Raw genomic sequence first — 19,015 nt, forward strand, 5'->3', positions numbered from 1 at the left:
ACGAGAATGAAATGGAGAAGAAAATAAGACAATCTTCTTAGGAAAAAAAATAACACGATTGCTAAAACAAATAAAAAATTCAAAAGAAGGTAACCAAAGGTTCAGAAAACTTAGGCAAAATTATGCTAAAATTTTTTCTGCATTAAAAACCACACGGAGATAGAGCAAACCATTTCTGTTGGGATGAAATTAGAGGAGACTTTCACTTTCAAGTTAACTTTTTATAGAGAGTAAATATTACTGAGAAAAAAATGAAAAACATTTTTTAAGCTGTTGTAGTACATGAAGTACATGTGGCAGCACATTCAGGTGAAGTTGGGTTTGTAATCTCCAAACATTTCTGAAAAACAGTCCTTATTTAACCCTGCTCCTTGGTTTATGAAGAACAAAGCAGTGAATATCATGAAAATCATTACAAAAATGATCATCTCAGTTCCCCAGCACATTTGTCCCTCCGAGTCAAACCTGGAAAAGCCATTTTACCCTTGTCAGCTCATCTTTGTTCAGGCTTTTAGATTCATGAACAAAATATCAGAAGACTGACACAGGCTATCAACTTTTTATCTTGCTAATACCTATTTTAAACTTACAACTCTTTACTCTCATGCTTATATCATACAAGAAGGGATGTTTTAACCCCAGAAACAAATGACATTCCCTTAAAATACTATATTGAGCTTTTTTTTTTTTAATTTTATTTTTAAACTTTACATAATTGTATTAGTTTTTCCGAATATCAAAATGAATCCACCACAGGTATACATGTGTTCCCCATCCTGAACCCTCCTCCCTCCTCCCTCCCCATTCCATCTCTCTGGGTCGTCCCAGTGCACCAGCCCCAAGCATCCAGTATCGTGCATCGAACCTGGACTGGCAACTCGTTTCATACATGATATTTTACATGTTTCAATGCCATTCTCCCAAATCTTCCCACCCTCTCCCTCTCCCACAGAGTCCATAAGACTGTTCTATACATCAGTGTCTCTTTTGCTGTCTCGTACACAGGGTTATTGTTACCATCTTTCTAAATTCCATATATATGTGTTAGTATACTGAAAATACTATATTGAGCTTTATAAATAAAATTATTACACTTCTTATTTTGTTCATTGCTTCAGAGTTGTGAGAACTTTGAACTTTATATTTTGTACGGGGGTATAGCTGATGAACAATGTTGTAGCAGTTTCAGGTCAACAGCACAGGGACTCAGCCACAGGCGTACATGCATCCATTCTCCCTCAAACTCCCCTCCCGCCCAGGCTGCTACGTAACACTGAGAAGAGTTCTATGTGCTATAGAGTAGGTCCTTGCTGGTTTCCATTTTAAACAAAGCAGTGTGTACAAGTCCATACCAAACTCTCTAATTATCCCTTCCCCTCATCTGTCCCTCTGGCAACCAAAAGTTTGTTCTCTAAGCTGGAGAGTCTCTGTTCATTTTGTAAGTACATTCATTTATATAATTTTAGATTACACATATAAGGGATGTCATACAATATTTCTCCTTCTCTGACTTACTTTACTCAGTATGATAATCTCTAGGTCCACCCATGTTGCTGCAAATGGCATTATTTCATTCTTTTTAATGACTGAGTAGTATTACATTGTATATATGTACTCAATCTTCTGTATCCACGCTTCTGTCAATGGACATTTAGGGTGCTTCCATGTCTTGGCTATTGTAAACAGGGCTGCAATGAGCACTGGGGTGCATGTATTCTTTCGGATCATGTTTTTCTCTGGATATATGCCCAGGAGTGGGATTGCAGGGTCATATGGTAGCTCTATTTTCAGTCTTTTAAGGAACCTCCATACTGTTCTCCATAGCAGTGGTACCAATTTACATTCCCACAAACAGTGTAGGGGCAGGGTTCCCTTCTCTCCATACCCTCTCCAACATTTGTTGTTTGTGGATTTCTGGATGATAGCCATTCTGGCTGATGTGAGGTGATACCTCATTGTAGTTTTATTTGCAAACACCTTCTCATCTGTCTCTTGGCCATCTATGTCTTCTTTGGAAAAATGTCTATTTCCGTATTCTGCCTATTTGTTGATTGAGTTGTTTTGATGTTTGCATCATGAGCTGTTTGTAAATTCTCGAGACTAATCGCTTGTTGGTCACATTATTTGCAAATATTTTCTCCAAATCTGTGGGTTGTCTTTATGTTTTATTTATTATTTCCTTTGCTGTGCAAAAGATTTTGAGTTTAAGTAGGTCCCATTTGTTTACTTTTGTTTTTATTTCCATTATTCTGGAAGACAGATCAAAAAAGATATTACTGTCATTTATGTCAGAGGGTATTCTGTTTTTCTCTGAGTTTTAGTGTCTGGTCCCACATTTAGGTCTTTAATCTTTTTTGAGCTTATTTTTGTGCATGATGCTAAAGAATGATCTAGTTTCATTTTTTTATATGTAGCCATCCAGCTGTCCCAGCATCATCTGTTGAAGAGACTGTCTTTCCAACACTGTGTAGTTTTGCCTCCTTTGTCACAGATTAATTGACCATAAGTGCATGAGCTTATTTCTGGGCTTTCTATCCTGTTCCATTGATCTATATTTCTCTTTTTGTACCAGTATCATACTGTTTTGATGTCTGTAGCTTTGTATATAATTCAAAGTCAGGGAGCCTGATTCCTCCAGCTCCATTTTTCTATCTCAAGATTGCTTTGGCTATTCAGAGTCTTTTGTGTCTCCATACAAATTCTGAGATCTTTTTGTTCTAATTCTGTGAAAAATGCCATTGGTAACTTGATAAGGATTGCAATGAATCTGTAGATTGCCTTGGGTAGTATAGTTATTTTGGCAATATTGATTCTTCCAATCCACGAACATGGTATATTGTTCCATCTGTTTGTGTCTTCTCAGAGCTGTGAGAACTCTGTCCTGCATAAATAAGGCACTGGAGATTGGGAACTACTGCCCTAGTCCCTTGACTGTCAGTCCTGCTCCGTCTCTACTTCTTATGACAACAGTGTAGCTCAGGGCAAAACAGGAAAATAGATGACATTTTTGATACCCACCCAGTCTTCTTGTCCTGAGCTCCCCACTTGAACTGCTCTCTCAACCTTGTGTTGTCCCAGAAGACAGGAATTTTCAAAGGGATTATATTGGAAACTAAAGACTTGATGTCTGTGTCTAGTCCTCTCACTGCCATAGAGACTTAGGGTGGCAGCACAGAAGAGCCAGTGAAAATGCTCAGAATGAGTCAAGGTGTTTCCAGGGCAGGCAGAGGAAACCTCAAATCACAATTGAGGAGGGAAACAAAAAAGATCAGAGCTGGAAAAAAAGGTGCTGAGTATTGAGACTGAGGTGGATGGGGCATAAAAAGGGAGAGGAAACTCATGGTCGGAATCTGGGATGACAGGAACTGGTTTAAAAGAATGGTGCAAAATGAAGTAAAGCAGGTAGCTCAAGATCACTGACAGTCACTAACATATGATTTACCTTTCTGCAAAAGGATTTGAGACAGCTTAAAAATATAATGCAGCACAGTAGGAGAAACTTTCCAAGGGAATCAGGGCCAAAGAAAAATAAAAGTAAAATGAAGATGAAGTCAGGGGGAAGTAAATAGCCAAAATGCATACGTGAGGTTTTGTAAGGTTGCCAGAGGTGGCTACAGAATTGGCTCCCAACATCCCATGTATCACAGAAAAGAAGAAATATAACCAATGATATGATTCAGCATCTAGAAAACTATACAATTAAGAAATACTTGAGACAATGAAAATCTGCACTAGAAATGTAATGATATTAGAGGTTATTATTAATTACTTTTAGATATGATAATTGTATTGTGGTTATGTTGTATAGACAGATATGTAAACATTCAAATGATATCATGTCTGGAATTTACTTCAAATTACAGATAAATCAAGATTGGCCACAGGTTAATAAATCTTGAAACTAAGTAATGAGTACATGTGGCTTATTATATTATTCTCTCTACTTTTGAATATGTTTGACAAATTCCTGCTGCTGCTGCTAAGTCGCCTCAGTCATGTCCGACTCTATGCGACCCCAGAGACGGCAGTCCACCAGGCTCCCCCGTCCCTGGGATTCTCCAGGCAAGAACACTGGAGTGGGTTGCCATTTCCTTCTCCAATTCATGAAAGTGAAAAGTAAAAGTGAAGTCACTCAGTCGTGTCCAACTCTTTGTGACCCCATGGACTGCAGCCTACCAGGCTCCTCCGTCCATGTGATTTTCCAGGCAAGAGTACTGGAGTGGGGTGCCATTGCCTTCTCCATTGACAAATTCCTAACACAAAACAAAAAACAAAACACGTTTTGGTTGGAGAAAACGTTGATTTCTGACTTCAGTCTTAGACATTCTTATTTAGCAGGTCTTGGGTGAGATTCCTTTAATCTCCATTTTTATTTTATTTTATTTATTTATTTTTTTTGACAGGTACACTAGGTCCATACTTTATTATTTTTTTTTTATTTTATTTTTAAACTTTACATAACTGTATTAGTTTTGCCAATTTTAACAAGTATCTCAAATCTCAGATTAACCTGATGCCAACGGTCTCTAGATAACACTGAGTAAACAAGACCAAGTAAACACTGTATATGTGGTTCAGAACACAAGACACTTACCTAAAACAGCTGTGTCTTGGGGGCCTGATAAAGACAAAACTGGGAAATTCAGTTAGACAATCAGGCCATGGAGAACTTGAAGATATCACATGGTAGCTTGTAGGGAAAGTGATAATGTAATCAGATGGAGGAAACAGCCAAGACTAGACAGCTCTGATGATGAGATGTTAGGTGTTTCAGGGAACCGAATCAATGTGGAAACACTGTACTAGAGTAAACCTTAGAAGTCATCCAGAACAGTATCAGAATTCCCTCATCAACAATCCCTTCCATGTGACCATAAGGACTTTATTTGAATACATTATTTTCTGTATTTTTTTAAACTTAATGCAATGAACATGTATTACTGTGCAATTTTAAAGGTAATAATAACAACAATAATAAAATTATTACATTCAAAAATCACAGAAGTCTGGTGTTACTCAGTGAAGGGGAACTTAGTCCCCTCAATACCACAATAGCCCAGAGGGTTCTGAGTGGTGATCTTTATCTTGGATAAAGAGTACATAATAGATGTTAGGCTACAATTAAATGCTTTAGTGTTTAAATAGTTGAACCTAAGTTGTCTGGGAAATATAATCTTGCAGAAACCTTACTCTTTAATACACTGTAAGGCACCAAAGCACACTAGTAGAAACACTAGTGTTTCACACTAGTAGAAACACAAGTTCTAGAAACACACAGCCAAGGTCTGCAGCCCAACATCAGTTGTGCAACATAAATCTCTTGGTATTCTGTTTTCTCATGGCAGCGTTAGGACGATAATACTATTTCTCCCTTAGAGTTGTTTAGAAAGGTACTGACAGTCAATAAATGTAAGTTACTGTTTTTTTCATGAGCTTTTCAGGATTCACCCACTCCACATCTAGACTTATTCTTACTGCCAAAAAGTGGTCACCATGGTTAATGAATAGCAAGGCTTCCCACAGCTTTATGAAATGGGCCAGCAATAAGCAAATATTAAGCCCCAGATGGTGCTTACTGAGCTGAATTATGGAGAACAAGAGAAAGAGCTTCTATTGAGCACCTGATATTTGCTAAGGCCCATACCATGGGCACAAAGTAAATAAGACTAGACCCTGCCCTCAAGGAATCACTAGTCCTTGCAGTAATGCTATTTACAACTCAGAGTGCTACTGAAAACCAGAAGTGAGGGATATACAACCCAATCTGGAGTTCAGAGAAGGCTTCCCATAAAACAGGAGTGAGCCAAGTCCTACTTATAACCTCTTCTCTTACACAAAGGCAAAACCCAGGTCACTTGGCATGTGGTCAAGACTTCACCAGGAGGAAGGGAAAGCCAGGGCTTATGCATATGGCCTCCAAGCTGCATAGGGCATAACTTGCCCAATTGTACATGGAGGCCCTGGGAAATACCTGGCATGTTCCAAGGCCTCTCAGGCCAGCTTTGCTACCATTTATATTTTGTGACCCTGGGTAAGTCATTGCTCCTGTATGGTCTTCCTCATCTGTCATAAAGGGTCTGGGCAAGGTTCTTATATCCTGTGGTTCTTGTGGACTTGCCAAATGACCTTGAGCTCACAGCAATGTTTCTCTAGAGCTAAAGCCATTGTAATAATTCCTATTAGTGACCACAAGTCAACTGGTGCTCTCCACCTGCAGGCTATGTTTTAGGGCCATTCCTGGTTTTCATTCTTGCGGCTGACACGAGGTTGTCTTAGCTCATGGAAAAATATCGCCTCCTAATGCAAACTGCCCTGGGTCGGGAATATCCCCAGGAGTAGGGCATGGCAACTCACTCTAGTACTCTTGCCAGGAGAATCCCATGGACAGAGGAGCCTGGAGGGCTACAGTCCATAGGGTCATAAAAAGTCCGACACAACTGAAGTGACTTATCATGTATTCAGTGCAAACTGCAAGGATTATTAAGGGGTATTAACTTGGGTCTGCAGGGGTCATACCATTATTAAGGTACTGAGCCAGGTAAACAGATCACTCCAAGGCCTTAACTCTAAGAAGTCCATGAACTGGTCAAATGAATTAGGGCATGGTAACTGGTGAGTGGCATAACTGGATTCTACTCTAACTGACATAAAGAGAGGAGCATATTTAAAAGGACTGGGTCTCTGGCCCTGTTGGGCTGCACCCCACAGGCCTACAAGGCCTTCACCCTGCAGGCCTAAAAGGCCTCTCTACCCAATAGACCTACAAGACCATTACTTGCCCAGCTTCAGGACCGAAAGAAAAATCTAGAGTCAGCAACAGAAACATTGATGGTTTAACAGGTAGGGAGAGCTTACATGTCTAAAGCAAGGTCCTGGAGCAATTCATTACCATGTGCAGCAGACATAGCAGGATGGTGGCAGACTTTGCTCTGGGGACTAGGTTACCAGTTACAGGAGGAAATTACATCAAGGCAGCTTATCAGTTACCAGGGAAACCAGCTGAGGGGCATGCCCTTTCACGCCCCTTTGATTAGCTATTGGAACAATCATCAGCTGGGACTGGGGCAAGTATGTAGGAAGGTCAGTTCTGTGACTAGGGTGCAGATGAAGCCGGCACTGGTCCAGCAGGTAATGTATGAGAGGGCAGTCACCTAGAGTGGTCTGAACATACAAACCCTCGACCCTTTCCTCAGAAGGCTGTCCAGGTGATTCTGCCAGTGTTAAGGAAGCAGTCAGCTTAAAATTAGTATTGAGAGAACACGTTCTGTTGCACCTTCTATTTACAAAGTGCAGCCTCATCAGTGTGACTGGCACCTCCTCACACTGCCATCACCCCTCTGCCTTGGCCAGATGGGGCAGAGGCTGCTCAGGCTACATGGTGATTGGAGCTGCAAACACTAAGAGCTGTGTTTTGGCTCTTGCGTCCAAAATCCCTGAGCTCCCACCCCTGTTGAGCCTGGGCCTCTGTTGTCTGCGTAACAAGAAGGCTTGGGAACTATCCTCAGGTTTGCTGCTCGGTTTCCATTCTCTCTTCATTTTCTACAGGTATTATTTAATTGAAAAAAAAGTCCATGTAAGAAAATATTTTACCACCCACTGTAGCTTCAATTGAAGTGCTTCCAAAATCTACAGTTTTCTGTATCATGGGATTCTGGTCTGTGCAGAGTAAATAAAACATTCAGATGTGCTAAGATTCTTAAGAAATAATAGAAAATCTGAGGTGTAGGGTTTTATATAATGGGGACTTTTTGCCTGAAAAGACCACCACAAAACAAATCTTAAGAACATGTGGCAATCAAGTAGAGGCCCAAGAGGTTAGTAACCTTCCCTGGTGTGCCTGCGGGAAACTGGAGTCTAGGTCCAGTTAGCACTGGATAGGATGAGAGTGGGCACCTCGGAGGTCTAGTGTCTAGCTCTGTAACTTTCTATGAGACTCTGGGCTGCCTGCAACTTCTCTTTAGAAGCCATTTCTCACTTCTAAAATGGGGGGGGGGGGAAGGTGGGGTGGAAATTCCTCCCTGCTTGGCTCTTTTGAAAATTAGGTACATACACGTCTATATGCACTAAGAGCTTGTCACAGTGCTTTCAAGTAGTGTTACTTAAAATTCTTTTCTAGCCTAGCACTGCTGCACTGGCCTAAGAATTACACCTCCCACAGGACCTCTTTCCAAACTCTGTTATTCAGAGTCATTTCCCAAGCTAGATCTGGTCTTGCTTTGATCCAATTAGTCTTTAAATCTATTGTCTACCCTATGGAACAAGATCAAAAGGTTGCTGACAACCACCTTTGTGAACCAGCATTTTTAGAAAAAAAATCTCATAAAGCAGTATGTGGTGTGAATGCTTCTTCCCTTTCCTGGCTCCCCTGAGGAGTGACTTGTCCCCAAATGCTCCTGGTCACTTCTCCTGCCTCTTCCTGCTCCATTCAGAGGGGAAGTGGGTTACTCGACTAGCATGAGGCAGCCCTGCGTCTCCCTTCTATGTGGTACCTGTCTGCCTGCATAGGGCATGGTGCATTTACAGTACCTTTACTGGGAACTCTGTTACTGCGGCTGGACCCCAGAATAAGACAGACTCTCTCTCCTGGTTCTTCCTCAGGCACAGCTAGACACCTGTAGGACAGGGCCTTGATGTTTACACATATGTCCTGGCTGACAGCAGCCCTGGGCGCATGCTGTGTCTATACAGGTAAGGAAACAGAACTGCCAGGCTTCCATTAGCATGAAGGGAGTTACATGGGTGTTATTCTTTTCATAGCACAATAGTTCAGCCAGAACAGGATATATGAGGAAATCACCTGGAGTCTGGGTGTAGACTTGTTTTTAAACACATGTGAGACATTCCCCAAGAGTCTCCCAGTAATCCCTAGAAGAAGGACAAGAGGTCCCAGTGAATCCTGGTGAACTGTTAGAGGAAACGGGTCAATGCATTTTCTGTATCTTTAGGCAGTTGAGTTCTAGGCATTTCAGTTATTAGAATTCTATGACTCTAAAACAATCTTTTCCCTTTCAAATAAAAAAGTTTAAAAATCCTATACTCAAATAATGTAGTGCTTGTATGTGATGCCCTTTAAAAGAGAGTCAAAGACTTTTTTCCAACGTCTGATTAACTTACGTCCTAACATGTGGACACCTGACACATACTATCTTCTAATAGGAACTCTGTGTCGTGCACCTTCCATTTACCACTCCAAACCCACTCTCCTTCTCTTTCCACCCTGCTCTGGGCCGTGGAGGCTGAGTTAGAGGGAGTTCGTCAAGGGGGGTCTGCTGAATTCAGCCAATAGGAGGCCCTCGTGGGAAATTAGAGAGTGGAGAGAGAGTCGTCACAGTATTTCCCTCCCCAGCTTTCTTCCTGCTGGGTTACCACGTTGATGTGTCCCTCTACTGAAATCCACAGCTCCTTTTCTGGGCTCTCTGAGGCCTATGGGTGGCAATGGCTCCCTACTATTATTAGCCTGAAGTAATGTACTATCCCTCACTGTTTCCCTGAATCCTGACTACACCTCTGTAAAAAGTCCCTGTATTAAGTTTTTCTCAAATTTCTTAACTTGACCATGCTGCATGTTTCCACTGGGACTCAGACTGATTCTCAGTATTAATGACTTGTTTTCTATTCCAAGTGCTACCTCTTGTCTTAACCTGTGTAACCTCCCTGCATAATCTCTGGGAACCTGACCTTGTATCTGGGCCTAAGTTTCCTAATACATAAAATGAGAGGTGATGAGATGTAAAAACTCTTCCAGATCTCATATTCTTGAAGTTATTAGACCGCTTTTATATCCAAAGTATCTTCTATAACCTAGCATGATATCTAACATACAGAAGGCATTCAGTGTTTGATAAAATTCTAAGCTATGTATCACTTCCCTTTTTATATCCACTAAAAATGTGCTTCAGGAAAAGAAAATGCCAAAGAAACCATGTGTTTAAGTATACAGAATGAGCATTAAGATTACCTTTTCATCATGACTGATAATAATATATTTTATGCTTCTCTGAACATTTAAGACTCCACAGAGGTAGTGCTGTGTAGCTGGAAGAGCATGGGCTCTGGAGACAGCCATCATTTATTAAGTTAACTTTACAACACATAATACTGAGCTGCCTTTATGAAGATTTTATGTAATTGGGAGTAGAGTGATCTATTCAGAGTGTGCCAAAGAAACTAAATTTTCAGGAGACTCTTCAGTCAGATGATGTCTCCATATAGTCTTGCTTTTCTATGGCCAACATTAACCCTAGAAATATCTCTCCTGAGAAACAGTTCCAAGTCACATGGCTACTTGAAGTCAGAGCAGAAAGTGGATTCCTGGAGCATACTGTTCCCTATTTTTATTTCTTTCTCTTTTGTCTGGCTTGAACCTTAGCCCATGGTTAAAGACACAGACTCTTTTCCAACATATAACCTCTTACTAGCTTGGACTTTTATACTCAAAACCCTAATGTACCCCCATGGTCATCGATCTGCCTGTGCTAAAACCATGATCAAGCTTAGACTATTGGCAATTGATAAAAAGCCTGGGCTCTTGTGTCCCTGCATTTAACTGTCAATTTTCTAAAAATTATTTTTTCAAGTCAATTTCCTTTTAGCGAATATTTCATGCGGCTGAAATGAAGATGGTTTCTTTTAAATCACTGATTTTCATCAGTAGTCATGCATAGAAACTGCCATTTATTCATCATCAGTATGATGAATAATACTGGCATATGACCAAGAAATGTAGTAATTGTTCTAAACAGTATTGACAAATAAAGAAAGAACCCTTAGACTTCAATATAAATTATTCTTAACTCTAACAGGAAGATACAAGGAATACCAATTCTTCTCAGAAGCATTCTCTTTATGACAGCCCTCTCTATGACTCACAGAAATTCTGCCTAGTGGCCATGGAGAGAGACACAGCTATAAGCAGACACTGATGGTTTTTCCCATTTCTGCAATCCTCACTTCTCTAGAAGCCAGGTAGGCTTATTTTTTTTCACTTTTTTTTATTGTGGTAAAATCTACATAATATTGATCATTTCCACCATTTTTTTCAAATGTATATACCCTCTATTTATTTTTTAATTTTTTATGAAGGATAATTGCTTTACAGAATTTTGCTGTTTTCTGTCAAACCTCAACATGAATCAGCCATAGGATTACATATATCCCCTCCCCTTTGAACCTCCCTCCCTTCTCCCTCCCCATCCCACCCCTCTAGGTTGATACAGAGCCCCTGTTTGAGTTTCCTGAGCCATACAGGAAAATCCCCTTGGCTATCTATTTTAATAACCTCAGATATGCAGATGACACCACCCTTATGGCAGAAAGTGAAGAGGAACTCAAAAGCCTCTTGATGAAAGTGAAAGTGGAGAGTGAAAAAGTTGGCTTAAAGCTCAACATTCAGAAAACGAAGATCATGGCATCCGGTCCCACCACTTCATGGGAAATAGATGGGGAAACAGTGGAAACAGTGTCAGGCTTTATTTTTCTGGGCTCCAAAATCACTACAGATGGTGACTGCAGCCATGAAATTAAAAGACGCTTACTCCTTGGAAGGAAAGTTATGACCAACCTAGATAGCATATTCAAAAGCAGAGACATTACTTTGCCAACAAAGGTTCATCTAGTCAAGGCTATGGTTTTTCCTGTGGTCATGTATGGATGTGAGAGTTGGACTGTGAAGAAAGCTGAGCGCCGAAGAATTGATGCTTTTGAACTGTGGTGTTGGAGAAGACTCTTGAGAGTCCCTTGGACTGCAAGGAGATCCAACCAGTCCATTCTGAAGGAGATCAGCCCTGGGATTTCTTTGGAAGGAATGATGCTAAAGCTGAAAGTCCAGTACTTTGGCCACCTCATGCGAAGAGTTGACTCATTGGAAAAGACTCTGATGCTGGGAGGGATTGGGGGCAGGAGGAGAAGGGGACGATAGAGGATGAGATGGCTGGATGGCATCACTGACTCGATGGACGTGAGTGTGAGTGAACTCCAGGAGTAGGTGATGGACAGGGAGGCCTGGCATGCTGCGATTCATGGGGTCGCAAAGAGTCGGACATGACTGAGTGACTGATCTGATCTGAATGTGAGTTTCCATATTACTCTTTCCATACATCTCACCCTCTCCTCCCCTCTCCCCATGGCCATAAGTCTATTCTCTATGTCTGTTTCTCCACTGTTGCCCTGTAAATAAATTCTTCAGTACCATTTCTTCTAGATTCTGTATACATTTTCACCATTTTTAAGTGTACAGTTCAATGCCAAAAGTACAATCACATTGTTATGCAGTCACTATTACTACCCATCTATAGAACTCTGTCATCATCCCATACTGAAGTTCTCCACCTATTAAACCAAAACCTACCATTCCTTTCTTTCCCCACCCCCAGCTCCTGGTAACCAGTCATCTGCTTTCTCTCTCCATAACAGACCGAGTAGTTTGCCTCGTCTTAATGAAAGTTGGGTCACAAGACAGACCCTTCACCTCCCAAAAGTACATAGAGAAGAACAGGAGATGATCACAACCAGACAGCATAGGCAGGCCCCTACATGAACACAGAGGAGAGGAGAGTCTGGGACACATCCCACATGATGCTGTGGAGACTGAAACAGGGAAAGGGGCTACAAACAGATGTTCCACTAACAATCCTTCAGTCCTCTGATCTTGGACGAAAATGCACTCTCCTGAGGATGCATGGAACTAGTCCCACTTTTTTATAAATTCATCAGCATCGTTTTATCACCAAGGGCCCAAGCAACACTGCCATGAGACACTCTCTACACAAGCTGGGCTGGAGAGAGGAAAAGTGTTTCCCTGAAGACCAAAAATGTGAGCACTGGATTCAGGAGTAAAGAAGACTCCAAACAGCAGAAGTCGAGAGGGCAAGGTTCTCACACTTAAAGGGGTGGAAGAAATTGAGGGTGAATGACTACTGGTAGATAGACAGGAGCCTACAGAGATTAGGCTCTACAGAGCATAGATTAGCAGGAAGCCAAGGCAAGGGGAACAGGGACTGTGATGGAGGAGAGAAATGGCAAGAACAGCAAGTATGGCTGAGAAGGATGACAAAAGCAGGAGGCATGGCTGAAAGACAGCAAAGCCAAAGGAAGAGGCTCATTTTATGTGGGATATTACTCTCCTCCACATCCTCCATGGGAGACCCACAGGGAAACACAAGAAGTAAACTGACAGGGACCCTTCCTACTGCTTGACAGTTAAAGGCTGCTGATACAGCAAGCCTACATTTAAAAATGCTGAAGTAGATCCATCCAAGTCGATGCAGGAGTTGGTGATATTCAGGGAGATATTTGGGTTAATAATAAACGAAACAGAAATAAGTTTTGAAAATATTAGAGAGGATGAGACATTATCATCATAAAAAATACAAGAGAATTACTAAGCCAGGATAAGACTGACAAAGAGTTAGGGTTTTAACAAATGCATATAACTCTGTAAGCTTCACTAAACATCAAAACTAGGCAGGGTGCATGGTCCCTCTCAATCCAAGTACTTCTGCGAAGTACTTCAAATGGAGTACCACCCCCACAGGGCCTGGGGCTCCTCCCAGGGTTTCTCAAGGCCCTAAGAGTCACATCCTGTTTCCCTCGGCTGTGACTCTGGGAGTCTGTGTCAAAAGACGCTTGGACAACCCTGCGGAATTAAATCTAGTCATGCTATCTATCATGATGCTTCCTTCTACTGTAAACACAGGGACTGCTATATGTCACCTGGAAGGCATGGTACATCAGAGCTTAAACAATTTGACTTCCATAAACAACTTATAAAAGTTGTGCAAGGAAATGGGGTGAAGGCATAAGGTGTCTGTCTGTCTTTATAACTTGCATACCACCTTAGGAATTTCTGATAATTTGTTAGAAACTAGAAGAGAGCCCCTTTCTCACTGCCCCAAAATGAGAAAAAAAAAGTTACAACTAAGTGTCATCAACTGTTAATCAAGTTAGGTATAAAATCAGGGTATAGATGACCTCAAGGTGAAAAAAGTTATGAGTGAGGAGTCTTGACACTATTCTAAAACAGGGAGTCACTCAATTTCTTCTCAGATCTTTGAACAATTAAGGACTGAGACCACAACTTCAGTGAACTGAGAAGTTGATGTGGATAATTACATCCAAGTATTACTTGGTGTTATCTTGAGGACTAAGTGGACTCTGCTGAAACCTCTTCTGAGCAGTGTTGGTCAGAGTTCTGAAGCTTCCACTTATGAATTTATAAAAAGAAACATTAAATTAATATGGGCATTGAAAGAGAAACCCACCTGATCTTTTACCTCAAAATTCCCCTCAAATAGGGTCCAAGGATAGCTGGTGCTATAGACTGACTGACTGTGTCCCCACCAAAATTCATAGGTTAAATCCAAAGACCACCCAATGTGATGGTATTAGGAGGTGAAGCCCTAATGAAAGGGACTAGTTCCCTTAGAGTTCCCTCCTCCCTTCACTCACATGAGAACACAGAGAGAAGACACCTTCTATGAGGAAGTGGGCCATCCCTACACACTGAATCTGCCTGCTCCTGGATCTTGAACTCCAAGTCTCCAGAACCATGAGAAATAAATTTCTGTTGTTTGCAAGCTACCTGGTCTATGATAAGTGCTTTATAGCAGCCCAGTTGGACTCACACGACTAGGTCCCTTGAGGAAGCAGTAACAAAGTGGTCTGAGACGATGGCCTGGGTAGAGCCATACTGTGTTGTCTTCTTGTTGCTTCAGGTTCAAACACCACGGTGACGTGAGGGGGAGGGTGTGAAAAAGGCTGGTAAAGAGGAAACAGCATGAGAAATGGGAAGAGGGAACAAAGGATTCATCCATACTACAGTATTCCATGGTAAACATCTCTCTTCTAAAACAAAACTGGATGTAGAGGAGAGACAAAAAGCAGTAGAGAAGTTAGGAAAAACAGAGGATTAATCTAGAAGGTTACCCCAAAATATAAAATGGAGGAAACAGAGGGGAGGAAATCCTCATAAAGATAAAATAACATTTCCCAGAGTAAAACGACATAAGGTTTTTGATTAAATATCTCAGGAAATGCTGGGCATGATGAATGAAAAAGGGCATATACCCAGGCACACTGCTGTGAAATTTCAAAATCTGAAGGCTAGAGAGACACCATATAGAGACCTAGATACAGGCTGCCTTCGGACTCCTTTTAAGCAATTCTATGATGCAAAACCATGAAACAGTACCTTTAAAATTCCAACAGAAAATGATTTTCATTACAGAATGTATGCTCAGCCAAATCATCCATAAAAATGAGGGCAAAATAAAAGCACTTTTAGCAATGCAAGGACTGGTTATTTATATCCTATGTCCATCTTCTGAAAAGTTTACTTGACTATGTACTACTCTGGCTAAATGGGGGGAAAAAAAGGAATCAAGGAAAGAGAAAGTAGGGAAACGAATAAAAGTGTACCCATACTTTCAGTGCCAGTAATATGGGGTCCCAGGACATCAGCTCTGTGTAGCTTAGAGAATATTTCTAGATGGAAGCAGAATTCTTAGGAAGAATACCAACAAGAAGAAAGTACGTTCCCAATATCAAATGTATGATTGAGAGACTGGGTATATTCAATAATATAGAAATATATATTCTTGCCTGGGAAACCCCATGGACAGAGGAGCCTGGTGGGCTACAGTCCACAGGGTCACAAAAAGTCAGACACAACTTAGTGACCAAACAACAACAACAAAAACTGCTGTTCTTTGTTTACAAAATATCCCAAGTAATTTTATGATAGAAAATATTAGAGTCTAAGAAAAACAAAATGCCATTAAAGAGAGTAACAGTCAAATATCAAACCTATTAAAATGCGATCAGATTTTGAATAATTGAGAGCAGACAACTGAAGACTCTGGATATAGGAACTGAATACTTCAAGTGGCAAAATATTAACAATATAAAACTATGCTTCCTTTCCCGAGGGTCCAATCACACTTCATGGCTCAGCTGTTACTAATTTTAACAAAATCACAATACTGTGATAGCAATAACGATAGCTTCACCTTTGAGTGTCTAGCAAGTGCCAATGCTGTGATAAGCATCACTTATGTGCTAATTCATAAAACCCTATGATTATCACAATTACACAGATGAGGAAATCTAGGTACAGAAAGGTAAAGCAAGTTGCTGAAGGTTACTTTTAATAATCATACTCTAACAGTAGAAGCTAATAACACTCTTAGCTAATGTGGTTGGCACCAGTTAATTGAAAGTCACTGAAAAGAAAAAACCACCCCCTTATACCTTAAATATCTTATTTTAACATAAACATTTTATCTTAACCTAAAATATTAATTTACCAATCCTTTGGTACAGGGCAAAATTATTTTCTTTGAATGAGTCCTTTGATTATAGTTTTGTGTTTTCTTTTTTACATTGAAAACACTCATAATGCAGTTTGCCTTCAACTCGAGTCTGTTTAAACAAGTAGAATAAAAAGTTAAAGATATTTGGAAAGCAATCTGAGAGGAGAATCCTTTTAGATTTTTCATTGTTTTTAATCTTCCACAAATGCTGCTCCACTCCTAACTCAGCACCATTAAAAAAAATAAGTTGCCTTTACTGAGTCTTTGAAGCATTCAATTCCGTTTTCAAAGAAACAAGTTTCTCTTAGTATTCATATTTCATCAGCATGCTTCTGTTGTTTAGTCACTAAGTTGTGTCTGACTCTTTGGAGACTCCCACCAGTCTCCTCTGTCCATGGAATTTCCCAGGAAAGAATACTGGAGCGGGTTGCCATTTTCTTCTCCAGGGGATCTTCCCGACCCAGGGGTTGAATCTGTGTCTCCTGCATTGGCAAGCAGATTCTTTACCACTGAGCACCAGGAAAGCCCATAATATTTAATTAAATTATATAATCTCAATAGTAAGTACAATCAGAATAAACAAGTTTGGAGACAAAAATAACTACTTCTTAGTGAACACTCAGCTTAATTTATGGGAGCAGGAATAAACAGGAATAGAAGTGAACAGCCTACTATCCATTAGCATTCAGCATTTATTGACATTTTCTAGAAGAAACTGCAAGTTCTGATAATAATGGCCAGTTAGGTAACTGGAAATTGGTTAAGAAAGCTTCAACTGTACCACAAAACATAGTTTGTTGATATGTATTTTTCAAAATTAACATATAGGCAAAACAAGAATGATTTATAATATAGTATGTAAAAATTTTAGTATCAGTATAATAAAAGCTTAAGAGGTAACCAATATCCTTATTTTATAAAGCAGAAGATCCAGAGATAATGTCTAATGTTGATACAACAGGAAATGGATATTTAAAAAATATTTTTAGAGTATAAAATGTAACCAATAGAAGAACTCAAAATAACATAATGCACAGATTGGAGATAGGAAAACTCATTTACAAATATTCTGAAGTTGGCAAATAAAAAAAAACCCTAAAGTACAAGTGTATTACAGTATGAAGGTAATTATCTACCTTCAGAAACCTAAAACTAAAAAAGATTGAATATAAATGGTTGCCTCTGAGAGTGGATCCACAAGCAAACTTTTCTTTCTCTCTTCAACACTCACTTTTTTAAACACTGTGTGTGTATATTACTTGGATAATTATAAGTAAAATGTGGATGAATGAAATATAAAGAAAATATACTTTAAATTAGTAAGCTGAAACATCCCCAACTCTGACTAAAAAGTTAAGGGCCGAAGGGGGTCTATATCAACTGAAACAGACGCCAAAAAACACCAAAAGCACTGGGAGGGTTTCTGTTTCCCAGTGTTGCCTAGGAGCTACCCCGGGGTGGAGGACCCAGATGGCAGCGCGGAGTGCCTGAGTCTGCGCCTGCGCACAGTACCCTGGGAGGCACGCCCTGGAGCAAGTGTAATTAGGCACTGCTTGCCATCGGCACGTGAAGCCCAGGGTGCCTAGCCTGCCATCTGCCTATCTGCTTCCCTCTGTGAACTCACTCTAATACCTACCTGGCCAAAGGGCATTTTATAGAAGAAACTCCATCATGGTTTTTCCATTCTTTGTCCTTAACCTGAACTACAAAATCAGCTGCACATACACTAAGAGAGCTGTACATACACTAAGAGAGCTTCCATACACATAGACTTGTCTTGAAAGAAAAATAGAGAGATGGCATCAGTACTGTGAAATGGGTATAGGTTCTGCCTGTAAGCCAAGAGATTGCTTGGTTTCACTTTACTCTTTTTATATTATGCAAAAAGTTGCTTTTTCATTTTATAAATGTATAGGTTTATTACAGTACTAGGAAGGAAGCTTTCTTATTCCAATTAAGAGCCAATGGGCACCATAAAAATTTTAACTTGAAATATTTGAGAGCCTGTAGAAGATGTCTAATGACTGAAATAACAATTGAGTTGTGAGATTACATAACCAATATCCACAGCAGGAAAGAACAATCAGCAACTTAAAGTAATCTTGCTTTTATATTCGTTAGGTAAGCAAACTTCTGTTTAAGTAGGTCCCTGTGCCATAATTACAAGGGTCAGTACAGAGAATATTGATAGAGCCCAGGTCCCTACAGTGGGAAATTCAAACACACCTCAGGAAATGCTCTTGGAGCACAGAATGAAATGCACAATTTGCTTGTAAGCATAACAGCAAGAAAATAGGAAGAAAGAATATGATTGTGCATTAAAGGCATATTATTTACAGCCTGAAAATCCAAAATTTTGTCAAAAATACAACGTTCCACAGCATGGTTGGCTTTAACAAGAATTTACAGAAAAGTGTGACTCAAATCCTAGTATAGTCAAACGTGGCAGATAGTCTCAAACTTTCAGCTCCAAGAAGTTACAAACTGCAAATAAATTCTGTACCTGGCTTTGAGCAAATGAATAAAAAAAAAAAAAACTATTCTAGTGGCCACAGCCAGCCTGCTATCCGATTTTAATTACAAGCTGATGTAGACAAAAAGGAGAAAGTAAGAAATAATAGCATAATTGTATTTGAAAGGGCTTCTTGAGAGTGTCAAAGTAACAAAGTTTTGCTGAAATCAGTAGGATGCAACACAAGAGAGGTACC

At 40.1% G+C, this 19,015-nt stretch overlaps 1 protein-coding gene across 12 annotated transcripts in view; it reads right to left on the minus strand.

The window, feature by feature from the left end:
• The window catches only part of SYT9 (synaptotagmin 9), a 399,619-nt gene that overhangs the window by 167,233 nt on the left and 213,371 nt on the right, over positions 1-19,015 (minus strand). Inside the window, exon 1 of one of the 12 annotated variants that reach the window (XM_055548768.1) lies at positions 6,890-6,948. The exons of 10 other annotated variants lie outside the window; for them this stretch is intronic. In XM_055548768.1, the coding sequence (XP_055404743.1) occupies positions 6,890-6,905 (16 nt within the window). In that variant the 5' untranslated portion in view covers positions 6,906-6,948. Of the gene's footprint in view, positions 1-6,855; positions 6,956-19,015 lie in introns of those variants that run through there. One more of the 12 variants, XM_055548773.1, reaches the window with a different exon arrangement.

This window comes from Bubalus kerabau, chromosome 15, assembly GCF_029407905.1.
Source record: "Bubalus kerabau isolate K-KA32 ecotype Philippines breed swamp buffalo chromosome 15, PCC_UOA_SB_1v2, whole genome shotgun sequence".
NCBI classification, from domain to species: Eukaryota; Metazoa; Chordata; class Mammalia; order Artiodactyla; family Bovidae; genus Bubalus; species Bubalus kerabau.